General features: G+C 40.7%; 1 protein-coding gene across 4 annotated transcripts in view; it reads right to left on the bottom strand.

The window, feature by feature from the left end:
• Nucleotides 1–2,529: 2,529 nt before the first annotated feature.
• Nucleotides 2,530–16,671, bottom strand: part of Ano4 (anoctamin 4) — a 329,923-nt gene continuing 315,781 nt past the window's right edge. For 3 of the 4 annotated variants that reach the window (XM_069991146.1, XM_069991120.1, XM_069991136.1), the window contains 4 exons: nucleotides 13,644–13,763; nucleotides 8,101–8,206; nucleotides 6,281–6,476; nucleotides 2,530–3,307 (listed from right to left, as the gene is read on the bottom strand). In XM_069991146.1, coding sequence (XP_069847247.1) covers nucleotides 6,285–6,476; nucleotides 8,101–8,206; nucleotides 13,644–13,763 — 418 coding nt within the window. In that variant the 3' untranslated portion in view covers nucleotides 2,530–3,307; nucleotides 6,281–6,284. The remainder of the gene's footprint in view (nucleotides 3,308–6,280; nucleotides 6,477–8,100; nucleotides 8,207–13,643; nucleotides 13,764–16,671) is intronic. The other variant, XM_069991129.1, reaches the window with a different exon arrangement.

Here is a 16,671-nt window from a genome sequence, read left to right as displayed (position 1 = left end):
TTGAACTCTGGGCCTGGGAGCTGGCTCTCAGCTCTTCAGCTCAAGGCTAGTGCTCTACCACTTGAGCCACAGCACTACTTCCTGCTTTTTCTGTTTATGTGGTGCTGAGGAATCAAACCTGGGGCCTCATGCATGCAAGGCAAGCGCTCTATCACTGAGCCACCTTCCCAGCTCTGGAGTGCTTCACTTTTGGGAATTAAAATCAGGTTATTTAATTATTTTTTGTGTGTTGGTACTGGGGCTTGAACTCAGGGCCTGGATATTATCCCTGAGCTTTTGTGCTCAAGGCTAACACTTTGAGCCAGAGCTCCACTTTTGTATTTAACTGGAGATAAGATTCTCATGGACTTTCCTGCTTGGGCTGGTTTTGAATCTCAAGCCTCAGATTTCACCCTCCTTAATAGGACTAACATGTAATAATTGTATACACTTATGATACAGTATGATAGTTGATAATAATCTATGTTTTATGAATAACTAGAAAAGAGGAGTTTGGAGATTTCAAACAAAATAATGACATGGAGGTAGAAACATTATTTACTCTGATAAGTAAACTTGGCATATATATATAAAGCTCATGTTGTGCCTTATAAATATGTCCAGGAAGCATTTTATTTCCTACAAAGTCTCTCAGAATTTTCTCTCTTGATTTTCATTCTCACTACCCACATTTAAAAGAAATTTTAAGATAGTCTCCACTTGTTTTGTGCTAAAATCAAAGATAATGAGTAAGTGCATTCACTTACGGTAATGGCAACAAAAGCAAGGAAGAGTAAGGAAGTAGAGGAAGGAAGGAAAGGATGAGGAAGGAAAGAGAATTGTGTAGTTCATATGTAATACCAGAGGCACTAGGAACTGCAAAAGCAGAATTCCACAGGTAGAAAAAAGATTTTGGTCACAGAACTGCCTTAGGTAGAAAGTGGTACTTGCTTATTTTTCTAGCCTTGAGTGGTCCTCTACCTTCCTCTGAGTGTTCATGGTCCACCACACAAGAAAGCTTTTAATGCCTCCTCTGAACTGGGGTGTAAGAAAGCGGTGGTGGATGCATCAGATTCCAGGAGTGACTGGGCCATGGTGTGCGGGGTGGAGCGTTGGCAGAGCAGCCATATTACAAGATGGACTCAAGCAGAGTCCATCTTGAGTTTGAGCATCTCTGCATTTCATCTCTTGAGTCTTTCTTTTGAAATTCCTCCTCCCAGACTTCTTACCCAATGGTTGAAACGCCAACTCTGTGAATGGCCTCTTATCTTGCAATGTCCACAAAGTGCAGGTCCTTCTTTTTGGCCCCACTAGGGTTAGTATTTCATTCTTAGCCACTGACCCAGAGCCACTGACCCACTATTATCAACACAGGGGGCCCGAGGTCCTTGAGAATCAGCTCATGTGGTTCCATAGCCAAGAAGTCTGAGGCACTCTTCCCTCCCTCACTTGGCATAGTTTAGGTCTGTTTGTCTGTCTGTCTGTCTCTCTTTCTTTCTCTCTCTCTCTGTCACACACACACACACACACACACACACACACACACACACACACACACACACACACACACACACACACACACACACACACACACACACACACACACACACACACACACACACACACACACACACACACACACAGGCAGCTGTGGAAGGTGACTTGCTAGGGTCTGAATGTGTTCCCCGAAGGTTAGTGTGTTAGTGTTGAAGCAGTGGAACTTTTGATAGGTAGATGCTACTGAGAGGTAGTTCACTCATCAGAAGATATTAATACAGTTCTCAGGGGACCCCAAGTGATTGCTGTGAGACTGAGTCCCGACCCCTGAATCTCTGGCTTCCCATCTTACCGTCCTCCCATGTGATCTCTCTTCCTCCTGCACATGGCCATTTCCCTTTTTTGTTGTTCTCTGCTCTGTGGTATTACAACTAGACTTTCCTTTGCCAGAGGCCAAATTAGTAGATCCAGTCCACCTTGAACATTCCCAAACAATGGGTGAAATAAACTTCTGTATAAAGTTCACAACCTCAGGTATGTTGTTATTGGGACAGAAAGCATACTAATATTGTATAGGCATGTCAATTTGGCATTCGTGATCATACATAAAACATACATGTATACACATACAAATATCAAGGCATCATGTTGTACACCTCAAATATACAAAGTAAAAATAAATCAAAATTTGAAAAGATTCTACAAAATACTTCCCTCCTCTCCCCAGATGGGTAGCCCTTTTTCATGTATTACCAGAACATATTAATAGGCCGGCTCATAAAATCATTCTAAGTATCACTGATTATACTCCAGACTTCCTCTCACAAACTGTACTCATGGCATTTTTCAAGATCTTCAGAGTGATGTCCAGTTAATCTGCGTGGCTCCCTGAAAAGGTAACAGTCAGGCAAGGATGAGAAGTATAGTCCCCCTGCAGGCTGAAGCCACTTGGTGCATTGTGGGAGTGCTACAGTGCTAAGATTGCACGCCACCATACTTGCTCTTATTTCATGAGGGAAAAAAAATACAACAGAATGTCAGAAGCACCAACTAAAAATATTCCATATGCATAAATTTATTTTCAATTTTATTGCCTCACAGTATACAAGCATTAACCATGGCTTCATGTTGATGACTATTCGACTGTGAAAATTAGTCATTCGTGTCAGTACTTTTTGGCTATGTACAAGTCAGGGGTTTCTATGCATTTAATATATCTCTGTAATTGTATGTACATATGTCAGAATACATGACTATACATATGTACACACAGAAATACATCTATGGCCATACACATAGCTATAGATATGTCATATATAATAATCTCAGAAAGATCTGAAATTAAAAAAAAAGAAAGAAAACATTGTAAACAGGGTCATTTCTGTGTCATTTGGTGATGTGAGAGTTAGGACATGATCACATTCTAAGAATGTATGTCCAGGTGTCCAAATTACCCTTGTTAGCCCAGAGTCTGTAAAATTCACATGGGGTAGAATGCAAAAAAGGTAGCAAACAGGCTGAGAAAACAGGCCCAGTATACAAGTTCCCCCTTGGTTTTAAAAACTGGAGAATGGAACTGCCCAGAAGGTGCATGCTTGTCTTTGTCAAGAATGGTCAATGGATAGATAGCAATTGTGTGCTGGAGGGCGCAGATGTCTCAGCAGCAGGGCTCCGCCGTCAGTCCTCCACTGGCTGCCGACCTGCCCAGGGCGCTGCCGGTGTCTGTAGCATGCACTGTGGTTGCATTGTTAGTCATTCGTTTAAATGTGCTTTTGCACAGCTGGGAGAAGTAAACAAAAGTCAGGTCCTTGGCCTGAAAATGAACTATTACCTGGAAAGGAAAAAGAATGCATCAAGATCTTGTATACCCGAGCTGGATAAGGTGTGGTTTGTGCTTACCATGTGTTAGAGGGATTCAGAGAACGTATAACTCCAAATGGAGTCAGGTATGGTGTGAATGTGATTAAATCTGCTTTGTCGATGAACTGACTGAGTTAGAAAGGCGGTCTCAAGCAACATGACATCTTACCAACTAGTAGGGGATAGAGACATATATGCACGCATGCACATGCACACATGCACACACACACCTCTGTGTGTTCAGAAACACACAATGTTTCTGAACCGACAATGAGAAATGAGTAATGGTGGAGGTCAGAAGAAACTCCCAGGATGGGTTACTAGCTCGGCCGCCCAGTGCAGCCCATGCCATTCAAGTGTGCCTGCATCTCCACCACTGGAACTCTGAGGAAGCAATATTCTGTGGCAATGCTTGCCTTCTACCCTACCAAAGCCATGTGGATATAACCAGCCTTTTCCCTCCATGAAATGGCCCAAGCTAGAGATGGGGTGTTTAGAACATTATTAGAACGTTAGGGCCCAGGAGCTTGGGGGCAAAGTGGGCTAAAGCCAGAATGTCTATTCAAGCACTGTCTCTTCCAACTTCTTTACTTTTGCAGTGGTGGAAACAGAATCCATGCCACAGATCAGACAGATAAGAGTGGAAGAGCCAGGTGTAGAATCTGGCAGACTATAACATGACGCTTGACAACCATACAAATATCCCAGGTAGTTTTCTACGACACGGTATTGCTCAGCTAATGTCCCAGATCCACTGTCTTCTGTGAGCTTCACGTTCATGCTGCCCAATAGGCACACGTTAAGCCATTTTCCCACAGCCACAAATAACAGATCTGAGAAATGGTCAAATTACTAAATAGGAGAAAACATTTCTCACTTTTAGTGATGTCACATCCTATCTACCTATGTATATCCTACTACCAGAATGAGGGAATCCATGCAACCCTTGTTTCATTTAATGTAATTTCCCCCCAAATTTTTCCATTTCCTTATGAATTCTACAATATCATTCTTTGTAATAGATGAGTAAAATTCCATTGTGTATATATACCGCATTTTCTTGATCCATTCATCCAGTGAGGGACATTTGGGCTGATTCCATATCTTGGCTATGGTGAGTGAGCAGTATGCTAGTGGTTGCAAATGAGTTAACTGAAGTATAATAGACTCTAGGGAAAACTCAAATAGTATAACCTTTTAGAATGACTAGGTCAAAGCCCCCAAAAATCAGCAGCAGGAAATGGGTACATGCACTACGGGGGTGGGAACAGGGGGAAGATGAATGAAAAGGGGAAAGAAGGATGAATGCAGTCAAGAATTCATTGCATATACCACAAAATTAAGAAAAGAGAAGGGGAGGGTGGAAGGGGTGTGAGAATATTGAAGGAGTAACACTGATCAAGATGCACTGCATTCATAAACTGCTCAGTTAAATGGACTTTCTTTGTACCACTATTTAAAGATTAAAAACATTTCTTTTAAAGCCTACTTTGGACCCGAGTTGTGGGGCCAAGTGTTAAAAATCTCCCCACCATTTTTATTCCTGCAGGTGTGCTTGCTTGTTATGGTACTGGAGGCTGACCCCAGGGCTGCCTGCACACGAGGCAAGCTCTCCATCACTTCAGCCCCACCTTAGCCCCTCCGCTTACATTCTGTGTTTGGGATGAAGTCTTGCTCACTTGGCCTGGTTGGTCTCAAACTCCCCATCTTCCTGTTTCCACGTCTCAAGTAGCTGGGATTACAGGGCTGCCCCGCCAGGCTTTGATACAATTTCTTTACTTCAAGTTCACCCTCATATCCCATGTGTAAATAATTTCTAGATTTATGAGGGGGCCAGACTGAAGCAACTTCACTAACATCGCTACAGCTATCTGCTACATATTAGTATAGTGAAGGTGGAAACCACTGTTTTACCTTATGCATGCCATTTTTCCCTTTGGAGGCCGACTTTGGAAAATATTTTCACAAGTGGTTTTTTTTTTCCCCCCAGTACTAGGTTTTGAACTCAGATCTATGCTTGCAGGCATTTTACTAACAAGTCATCTGCAGCCCTCAACGTTAATTTTAATCAAGTTAAGGAGAGTGAATTAAAGGACCAGAATGATGAAATAATTCCTGTTAATAATTTTAGACTTACTGAGCATCACAACAGAGAACTGATCTGAAAAATTCATCATTGAGGAAACTGAGGCCAAGAGAAGTCTTGTGACTTGCCCAATGCCACACAGTAACTGACTTACTAGAAAGTTTTAGAACTTTCTAGTAGGATGGGTGGATATATTATGGAGCTTTTTGATAGCCCAACCTCAGTTCATCCAACTTTTATGAATCAAGTGTGCAGTTACTAAGCACCTCATGTCTAACATGAGGTAGTTGGAAGAATAAAAATTAAAACTTTCACAGAGTGTCCTAAAAAATTCTTACCATTTCAATGCAGAAGCTTGATAACTATTTGAAGATCAAAAATTAACACTACCAATTAGAAGCTTTCAATATATGTAGTACTGATGATAATAACCAGAAAAATTTAGGGCAATTCTCAATGAGCTGAGGAGTCTGGGAAAACGTGCTTAGAGGACATGGTGGGGCACGGATCAGCCTGCAAGGAAATAATGAATGGGCAATGTGGAAGGGCCAGGTTACGTGAGAAGAAGGGCTGGCTTCTACCAGAAAGAGGGACATGCTGCCCAGGGGACATGAAGAAATGGCCTGACTGGAATGAATAGAAGGGAGAGAAAGGTTTATTTCATCTGGGCCAGTTCATAAGGCCAGTCTAGCACAAAGGCAAAGAAGAATGGCAGGTATGTGGGAAGGGACAATCAAGTTGCAATTGTTGAAGAAACAAAGTGGTTCTGGAAGCATCTAAGGAGCTTATTTTGATCCCCAGTCCTGGGACAATGGTAAGCTTTGTTCCAGGGCCTTCAGATCAGCACGCCTCACTTACCTGCTCAGGGCCACTCGTTGTGGTGTGCTTTTCCATTTTTCTTCCTCTCCTTCCGTTCTTTCTGGAGGCGCTCCAGTTCTGCCTCATACATCATCTCTTGGATCAAGTACTTCTCTCTTCTCATTCGATCCCTTAGATCTTTTGGGAGGTCTGGGATCAGATAGGAAATGAGGTGCTTTATACAAAACACGAGGTGCTAAAAACACAACAGAGGAGAACATGACACAGTCAGGTCTGTCATCCGCCTTCCCTGGAACAAGTTTTGAGGGTGGGTACGAGAACGGGCTGGGCCTTTGGGCTGTGTAGGAAGCAGCTGAAGCTGGGAGAGGGGGCCAGGAAGGCACATGAAATGACGATGGGTAGTTGAGGATTGAATGTCATCTGAGGTCATGCCATCTAGGGCAGAGGAAGAGGAGCCGGGGGAGAAAGTGAACAGGGAATGCAGAAAGAATTCAAATGAGACTGGGGAGAATTTGTATCATGGAATCAGAAAGCCCATCCTTTGAGCAGAACTCAGCAACTCCTACTCTGACCCTCCATTATCACTGGTAAAATAAGTATCATTTCCAAAATTGTAAGCAAGTGTTCAGACAGGTTTTGTAGATGGCAAGTGCTTTACAAGTCTGAATTGAAAGAATTATCAGGCTTATGGACATAGTCATTTTAGGAAGAAAAGGTTTCCTTTTGGTAAACTTGGCCACTTCTGCTCATTGGTATCTAGTGACCAATAGAGTATCGAATAACAATGAGAAGGCCCTTTCTAAAGTATTTACTAAGGATAAAATAATATTCAGTGGCAACAGTATTCTTCCTTTTACTTGAAACTTGATAATTTGGTGACACATACATGGCATACAATTCTGCAGATTGAGAGACTTTTGCATGTATTTATAGTTACATATATCTATATACACACACATACCCATATATACATATATATATATATATATATATATATATATATATTATAGCAACAGGGTACTAAAAGGAAATGGAAAATTCTAAGCCAAATAATACCTTAATGTGACTAATGTGACTCCCTTTCCATTTTGTCTGAAAAAATTTAAGAGTGTTATGTTAAAAAAAAACTTCTTTAAAGGGGAACTGAATCACTGTTAAGCTAATTCTCAGGAATGAGCAGCTTAATGAGTCTCTGAATATTAAGAAATTTCTCATCCAACCCAATAGGCTTCTTCAGCTTGTCTTGTGGCTCTAGCCACAGGACAAGAGATAGACTTCACATTTATGATGAGTGTGAGAAGTGAAAACTACTTTTGTATCAATTTTCTAAAAGACTGAAAAGAAATAGATGGTAGATTTTATTGATGCATAACAGAAACAGTTGCGAGGACCTTTCATGTCTATTTTAAGTCTTAGGTAATGCACGTATACTATATACTTGGATAAATGTGGCAAACATTATGGTACAGAAATCAGAGGTACAACTTGGAAAACCCTAGACCAATGTTTTCTAGACTGTAGTGCTTGAACATCTGACTCAGAACCATTTGGATGGGCTTGGTCAAAGCCACATCTCCAATAAGATAAATCTGCATCTATGGGAGTGGGAATGAGATACTCCACAACTCTTGAATATTGGACTTTGGACCAATCATTCTTGACTTGCTCACTAACCATCAATTATAGATTTCCAAATATTAATTGAAAAACTCAAATACTTGAATTCAGGGGAAAAAGAGGTTTCTTAATGTAACTAGGTCACTTTTGGAAGAAGGTAAGGACATTGAAAGTTCCCATCAGTTAGTCTTCATGACTTCAGTATGCCAAAGAACATTAAGGAATTGGTTGAGAAAACTGACCTCAAACACAATGATGAAAGCCAGCCGGGCAGCCAGGACATGCCAGAACTGCAGTGTGTAGCCATAGGGCACCAGTGAGTGAGGAGGGTCCCGGTAATCTCGATATCTATAAAGACACACGAGAGTGTTGCACTCCAAACTAGGATTTCCTCAAATCTCTCCCATTCTTATTACATGGTCTTCATTTATGGGACCAATGTTTGTAAAGTTTTACTATCAACTGCTTGCTCCTCTAGCCAGCCTCTCCTTCTCTCTCCTTCTCTCCCTCCCTTTCTCTCTCCCTCCTTCCCTCTCTCTCCCCCCTTTTTTCCTCCCCCCTCCCTCTCTCTTGCTGGTTCTGGTGCTTGAACTCAGGGCCTGGGTGCTGTCCTTGTGCCTCTTTGTGCTCAAGGCTAATGTTCTACCATTTCAGCCACAGTGCTACTCCTGGCCTTTTCTGAGTAGTTTACTGGAAATAATTGTCTCATGGACTTTTCTGCCTGTACTGGCTTTGAACTGCTATCCTCAGCTATCAACCTCCTGAGTAGCTACGGTTACATGTGTGAGTCACTGGTGCCAAGTTTCCAGCATTTCTTTTTTTATGGTAAAAGAATATCCGTTCTGCTCTGGGGAATCTTCCATAGAAGTTGAACAGAACTCACCCTTCCTCTGACTTGAGCTCAAAACTGGCTCAGCAAAATGCATCACAAAGATATATGCTAAAACAATTACTAATGAAGTATTACTATGCCAACAGAAGGTAAAGGCCTCAAACTTCTGGTATATCAAAACTGTAGGGATGCTGTTATGCAAACAGCCCAGATGCCCTATAATAGATGAGTGAATCCAAAAAGTTTGGTACCTATACACAGTGGAAATTTACCCAGCTATTAGAAAGAATAGTAAGTTATTTGCAAGGAGGTGAATGGAACTAGAACAAATCATGTTAAGTGAGGTAAGCCAAGCTCAGAGAGACCAATGGCATATGTTTTCTCTCATATGTGGAAGTTAGATATAAAATACACTGAGATATGATAAATTATATAGTACTCTAGGCACTCACTCACACAGTGAGACCCAAGGAGGAAACTCTTAGGCGAGGAACACAAAGATGCAATGTCTATGCGCATCTGACCATATAAAATAATATTTATCGAAATGAACTCCAGGAAATGGAGACAAGAGAGGTTTTCTTTGCGGCTGTTTTTGTTTGCTTTTTGTCTTTTGTTCATTGATCTGTGTTTGGGAGGGTAAGAGGGACACAGAAATGGAGGGACAAAGGGTAAACCAATGTAACAGTAGTACTCACAGTTCACTATATTGAAACAACTATACAACTTGTAGGTGGGAATGGCAGAAAAACTGGGAGAGAGTGAGGGAAGGGGTGACATTGTTCAAAAAGAAAGGTACTCATTATCTGACTTATGTAACCTCTCTGCAAATCTTTACAATACTATTTTTTAAAGCTAAAAATATTGGGCAGAGCAAGAGCGAGTGAGCGAGAGAGAGAGAGAGAGAGAGAGAGAGAGAGAGAGAGAGAGAGAGAGAGAGAGAGAGAGAGAGAGAGAGACAGAGAGACAGAGAGACAGAGAGACAGAGAGACAGAGAGACAGAGAGACAGAGAGAGAGGAAGGGAGGGAGGGAAGGAGGGAGGGAGGGAGAAAAATATTTTACAATGGAGTCAGTAGAACAAAACAAGAGCCAGCAAAGAGGCAGGGTCCTCCTGAGCCAGCATGTGTTGGCATTCAAGTATTGCTTGGTGTTGATGTTGGTGTTGAATTCAGGGCTTGGGTGCTGTCCCTGAGCTCTTTTGTTCAATGCTAGCACTCTACTACTTTATGCCACAGTGATATTTCTGGTTTTCTGGTGGTTAATTGGAGATAAGAGTTTCATAGACTTTCCTGCCTGGCTGCTTTGAACCAGCACCTGGCTGTTATTTTGTGTGTGTGTGTGTGTGTGTGTGTGTACTGGAGTTTGAACTTATACTATGTGTGTGTGTGTACTGGAGTTTGAACTTATACTTGATATGCTAACACTTTACTGCTGATCTATGCCTGTAGCCACTCTTTTGGCTAGTTATTTTTGAGCTAGATCCTCACTTTTTAAAAATTATTATTTTTAAGTAGTTTTACAAAGAGGTTCCCATTCTACAAAACAGTATATGAATACAAGGTGTCTGACAACATTGTCACCCACCAGAGCCTCACTTCTTACTCAGGCACATACCTAGCTACAGTCTTCCAGATCTAGTTGGGATGATGTACCACTAGGGCCAGCTTCTTTCCATTGAGATGGAGTCTCACAGACTTTTGTGCCCAGAATATTCTATAACCAAAATCCTCCCTATCTCAGCCTTCCATCTAGCTTAGGATGACATACATGTGCCACTTGATATCTAGCTAGAGATTGAGAAGGTAGTTTTCTAAACTTTTCTACCTAGGATGGCCTCAAACCATGATCCTCTCATTTTCAGCCTCCTACAAGTAGCTAGGATTACAGGCATGAGCCACCAGTGTCTGACTTGGGACAATCCAGTTATTACTAAAACCTTTATTACTCCTTGACTCTCCCAGTTATCTGAACTGCATGTCTGCCACTTGTAGAAACTAAAGAGTTCTTCCTAATGTCAAGATCAAATTCTGCATGTTTGTTGAGCACCTACTTGGGGTGAAGGGATGATCTGGAAACTTTAATCCATGTGATTACCGATGGGATTACCCTTTCCCTGTCACAGGTAAAAAAACTGAAAACTGACTCCTTAATGCCAACGTTTCCCAGCGCTCAAACCCTGTGCTCTTTTTCATTCATTTCAGAAATTTAGAACACTCTGGAAATACTAATGATTTGAATAGTTCTATACTGTAGATATACTGTGTCTGCATAAAAAGTTTATGATAATTCAGATTTTGTATATAAAGATATCATCAGTGATCAACACAGATTTACATATAATGAAAAAGCAGAATAATCTCCTGTGAAGAATAACTTAGAGACATATCAGTTACTATGAAAAATATGAGCTGTCACCATTACCATCACCACCGTCTCCATCTTCATTATTATTAATTACTCTATGGATATGTAGTAATAATATATCATGATTACTTTGACATTAGAGTGATAAATACCTGGTGCTGAAATTAACAATGCATTTATTAGTGCCTTCAAACTGCTGGCACTCCCTGTGGTGATAAGGATGAAAAGAGCATCTAAAGCACTGTTCTCGCTACTCTGTGCTTCATTTTCCCCATTGCAGGTTCAATTACTACGCATTGACTTTTAGGAAGAAGAATGTTCAGGAACAAAAGTTCACATGTCTTACTCTGCCCTCTGTTGACTTTTTGTAAAGTGGAGCTACTTAGTAAGTTTTCTGCAATAAAGTTAAGAAATGGCATCCCTTTGTTCATGTCTAGATACCTATATTTCAGAAATATTCCAAGTAAGGATTTCATAATGGTAGAAAGTTACTTTTGTTCTCTCTCTCTCTCTCTCTCTCTCTCTCTCTCTATATATATATATATATATATATATATCTGATTTTTAGTCAGTGGTATGTTTATAAAAATATACAAACTGACCCCAGTTTCCAGTCACCCTCAGTGGAGCCATAAACTTTTATTATTATTATTATCTGTTTATTTTTTATTATTTAAGTACAAAGGGGTTTCAATTTAACATGTCAGTTTGTGAGTACAAAGCACCTTGATCAATGTCACCCCTTCCCTCATTCTCTCCTGTCTTTCTGCCTCCACTCATCCATTCAATGTACCTGGCTCCATCTTCACATGTGCACACTGAATATTACTCCACTCACCCACCTTTCCTTGCTCTATTCATTTTCCCCTTTTCTCTGATACCTCAAGGTCCAGCCTCCTGGTACTCACTTTGTTAGAATGTAACTTAGTTGTTCTGTGACTCCTTAAACTTTTTATACAACAGTGTTGACTACCACTAAAAATTCCTTTTGGGGAAGTTTTCCCTATTAATAAAAATACAAGAAGTAGAGGTGTCGTGTCAGTGGTAGAGCAACAACCTTGAGCAAAAAAGCCAAGAGAGAGCACTAGGCCCTGAGTTCAAGCTCCAATACTGGCACAATCAATCAATCAATCAAAAATCAATCAATTAGGGTCTGCCTCTAAAATTTGTACCTTAATTCTTTTCTTTTATGGCTTGCAGATTATAGTTGCAAGTGCTCTGAGTTTTTGCTTCAGCTTACCCATGACCCCGCTGGTGTGTTTCTATTAGACAGAGTATGGAAAAAAAGCTGTGTTTAAACACAAGTTGCCCTCTAACTGTGTGTATGTGTGTGTGTGCATGTGTGTGTGTGTGTGTGAGTGAGAGAAAGAGAGAGAGAGAGAGAGAGAGAGAGAGAGAGAGAGAGAGAGAGAGAGAGAGAGAGAGAGAGAGAGAGAGAGAGAGAGAGAGAGAGAGAGAGAGAGAGAGAGAGAGAGAGAGAATATACAGGGACTTTAACATGCTAAGTACTTGTCTCATGTAGTCTATGATTGTTCTCCATTTCCAGCCCTGTTTCTCAGCTTTTGGTGTGGCCAACCTATTTATTTGCAAAGCAACAGGCTGCCTCTGCTCTGACTTCCCTCTGTCTCTGTGCAACCACGAGGCCCAGTTTCAAAGTGAATAAAATCAAAGTTTTACTTCTCTAACCTTAAAAGATGGCATTAAGTAGTCAAATGGCATTAATATTATTTACTTTAATGTTAATACTAACATTTGGAGGAGAGATTGCCAAGTGATTTAGTTGTTTTTAGAAAATGATACTTCAATTTTATAATGTAGGAATATGGAAAATTTCCTCTGGGCCTAAGTAATGCATTTTGTCTATTTCCCAAGGAGTGGATGACTCACTGGCTTGGATAAACGTTGTTTCCCTAGTATAATAGGGGGTTATTCTTTTGAAAGAAAAAGCAAATCCTTGTGGACTTTCCATCCAAGATGAAACACAGAATATTAGAGGTAACTATTTTGTAATTTTTCAACTACCCTGAGAGGTAACTATATTCTAACTTTTGTGATAATGATTCTTTTGTTTTTTTTTTCTATAGTTTCATTCCTGCACACATTTTCCTAAGTAGAAGGTTTACTTTTTCTGCTTTGGACTATTTGTAGAGGAAACCATAGTACATGATTTTTTCTGTGTTTGGAGTTCTCAATTCTATTTACCTGCAATACCACCACACTAATTATTCACTGAAATTTCATACTCTGTCTTAGCATAAGATGAATCTCATATCCTCAAAAGTGTCCTGGCTATTCTTCATCCCTTGCTTCTTTATTTAACATTATTTTGGCTCTCAAGGGCACAGAATTGGCCTACTCATAATCCTGGATTTGTAACTAACCTTACTGACCCAGTTATGGTCCTCTTTTAACTAATTTTATTTGAAACTTCTTCAGTGTTTCTGTTTTATTTCATTCCCTACTTCCCCTTGATGAATTTCATTTTTTTTATCATTTGACTATAAAGCACAGTGAAGATTGAGCAGCACTGCTTTAACTCAGCCGTAAGGAGCTGTCAGGGTACACAACCCCTTTGCTAGAGCCAGTACCTGCAGTACTTGAGAGGAGTCCCCGAGAACTCACTGCCATCAGACTCAGGCTCAGACCGGTTCTCGAAGTCAGAAATCCGAAATACAGACAAGCTGGCATTCACATAGCCAACCATGCACCTCGGAGAGAATACAGATTCTATAATTAGATCCTGAGTCAGCTTTTCTGCATCCACTTTCATTACTTCCTAGAAGACCCAACTTCCTAGAATTCTCTACAATTCCAAGTGCCTTGTCTTGTCACAGGAACTTGAAAGCCATAGGCATTTGGAATCAGGAACAAGTTACTTCTTTGTTCTAGTCTGTCTGGTTCAAAATTATCATCAGTACTCCAGTCAATGCTTCAGTGAAACAGGTAAATGACAGCATCATGTGATCATACACACAAACACATAAACACACACACATACATAGACATACTTACTCTCACTCGTCAATATTCATTAAACTTGAAGAAATTCAAAATGGCATGCATATGGTTAGTGTGACTCTGATGTTTCTTATCTCACATCTCATGCTACATGTGATATATGAGTACAACACCTTTTTTTGGTCTCTGCTAGACTGACTTTTCTGCTGGAATTTCCTAGTCCTTTCTCAGTGATGGGTTTGACTATGCAATGTCTTCCACAGGCTCAGGTTTTAAAGCCTAGGTTCCCAAATGATGGGGTATTTTGCAAGGTTCTGGAAACCTTAGGAGGTAGGACATCACTGGAGGAAGTAGGTATCTGGGGGGAGGTGCTTAGAGGTTGTCTTGTGCTTGGTCCCTTCCTGTGTCTGCTTGTCCTCCAGGAAGTGAGTGTCTCTGTCACACATTCCTGTTGCCAGGCCATTTTTCCTTCCTTACTTCAGGCCCAGGAACATAGTGCCAAGACTGTGGGCTGAACCCTTGGAAAAGGAGGACCAGAAGAAATCTCTCCTCCTCTAAATTGCTTCTGTCAGGTATTTGGTCACAGAAAAGATTAAAAATAGCTAACAAATGAGTAAGCAATGCTACTAATCCACTCCTGAGAAAATACCCTAATCCCCCAGTCAGCACAACTCTCCTTCTTCTCTTCTTTCTCTGAAGCACTGAGGCACTTAGTTTACAATTACCACATGATTTGTTCAAGTGTTGGCTATATATGTGTACGTCTTCTCTTTCAGACTGTAGATTTTGAGCAGCAGAACTAGTTTCTTAAGTATTCTTTTATCCTAGGACCTAGCAAAATCCCACTTAGTGAAAGGAACCCAGTAATCATGCAATTCAATTGATGTGACTGGAGAGAAACTAAACACTGCCTATTGATCCTTCTCAATTGAATGGGTAAAGAGAACCAATGATTCTATTGATCATTCTAGTAATATTTGCATTTATGAAATAGCAGTTTTTAAAAGTTTATGTGTAAGAAAAGTCTATGTCTCAGAAATCTCTTATATCTTTGAAAACTATCTTGTAGCCTGGTATGGTGACTCATGCCTAAAATCCCAGCTGTTTGAGAGGCTTAAGTAGGAAGTCTATGGTCCAAGGCTGGCCTGAGCCATAGGCTAGAAAAATACTTACAGCAAAAAGAATTCTGTGGCTCAAGTGGTAAAGGATTTGCTCACAAATGTGAGGTCTTGAGTTCAAACCCCAGTACACCTATCCACACCCCTCACAAAGAAAGTAGTTTCAAGTCTAAACACATTCTTTTACTGAAATAACAATGTATGAAAACTTGATGGGCATAAACGTAATACTCTCATAGACACCTTTATTTTTTGGTCAGTTGTGGGGCTTGAACTCTGGGCCTGGGCACTGTCCCTGAGCTCTTCAGCTCAAGGCTAGTGCTCTACCACTTGAGCCACAGCGCCACTTCTGGTTTTTTGGTGGGTAACTGGAGATGAGAGTCTCATGGACATTCCCCAGGCTGGCTTTGAACCGTGATCCTCAGAGCTCAGCCTGATGAGCCAGTGAGCCACTGGTGCCCAGCAATCATAGATACCTTTTAACATATGCCTTTAAACAGTGCTTGATATTCAGGACATTGTCTTGTGAATGGACCAGGAATAACACAATTTCCTGGACTCCCCAGTGATAACAGGCTTTCTGAGGATGTGGCTTTCTTCTCATTCTCTACTGGCAGACAGTGCATTATAATACTAAAAGTTTGTCTGTGGGATCAAATGTTACCTCTGCTCCTTTCTAGTCATATAATCTTGACAAGTTATGCAACTTTGTGTATGTGTGGGTTGCTCGAGATTGAACTTAGCCTGCTAGACAAACTGTTCTAACACTGACTTATCTACCTATTCCTATATTTTTTTTCCAGTGCTGGGGATTGAACTCAGGGCCTTGAGCAGTGTTTTACCTTCTGAGGTATACCCCCAGCCCTTTTAAGGCAGGGTCCTGCTCTGACTTTGTATGGGCTGGTCTTGAACAGGGTCTGCCTCTTGAGTAGCTGTATTGTTCTTGAAATAAAGTCTATCTAATTTGCTTAGGCTAGCTCTGAACTTTGACCTTCCTGTTTCTGTATGCTGAGTAGCTGGGATTACAAATATGTGCCACCATATTGCCAGTTCCATGTAACTGGGTCCCCCCATCGTGTTATCATGGGGATGTATGTACAGCATGAAATACCAGGCTTAACCTATAACAAGATAAATGTGAGCAATGATTATTCATTTATTAATTTCTTGTATCTAGCAGGAAGGGAACACATAATTATTATTGAATGGATTTATGACTCTTCGGATACTCTTCAGTGTGTCTGACATGATTATACTGAGTTGCTGAACTTTAAAGTCAAGATCCAAACAGTTCTGAGAGCACATTGGTTAGGTGTATTATTTAGTTTAAGAGAAATCATTGACTTTATCACAGCCTTAAAAAAAATGAGGCAGACCGAAAGGCCCATTTGTTATTGATTTACCCTCTTTATTCCCATTGGGGAATACAAATGGCCAGTGGGCATGTAACATGCCTTAATCCTTGGCTACCTCTCCTTGAAAGGGCAGTTTGGAGTGATGAAGTGATGACTCTCTCATCCATGAACTTGATGTGAAAGCA

This window comes from Dipodomys merriami, unplaced genomic scaffold, assembly GCF_024711535.1.
Source record: "Dipodomys merriami isolate MVZ:Mamm:240054 unplaced genomic scaffold, mDipMer1.0.p SCAF_10, whole genome shotgun sequence".
NCBI lineage: Eukaryota > Metazoa > Chordata > Mammalia > Rodentia > Heteromyidae > Dipodomys > Dipodomys merriami.
The sequence above is the reverse complement of the archived record's forward strand: the minus strand, read 5'-3'. Positions and strand labels throughout refer to the sequence as shown.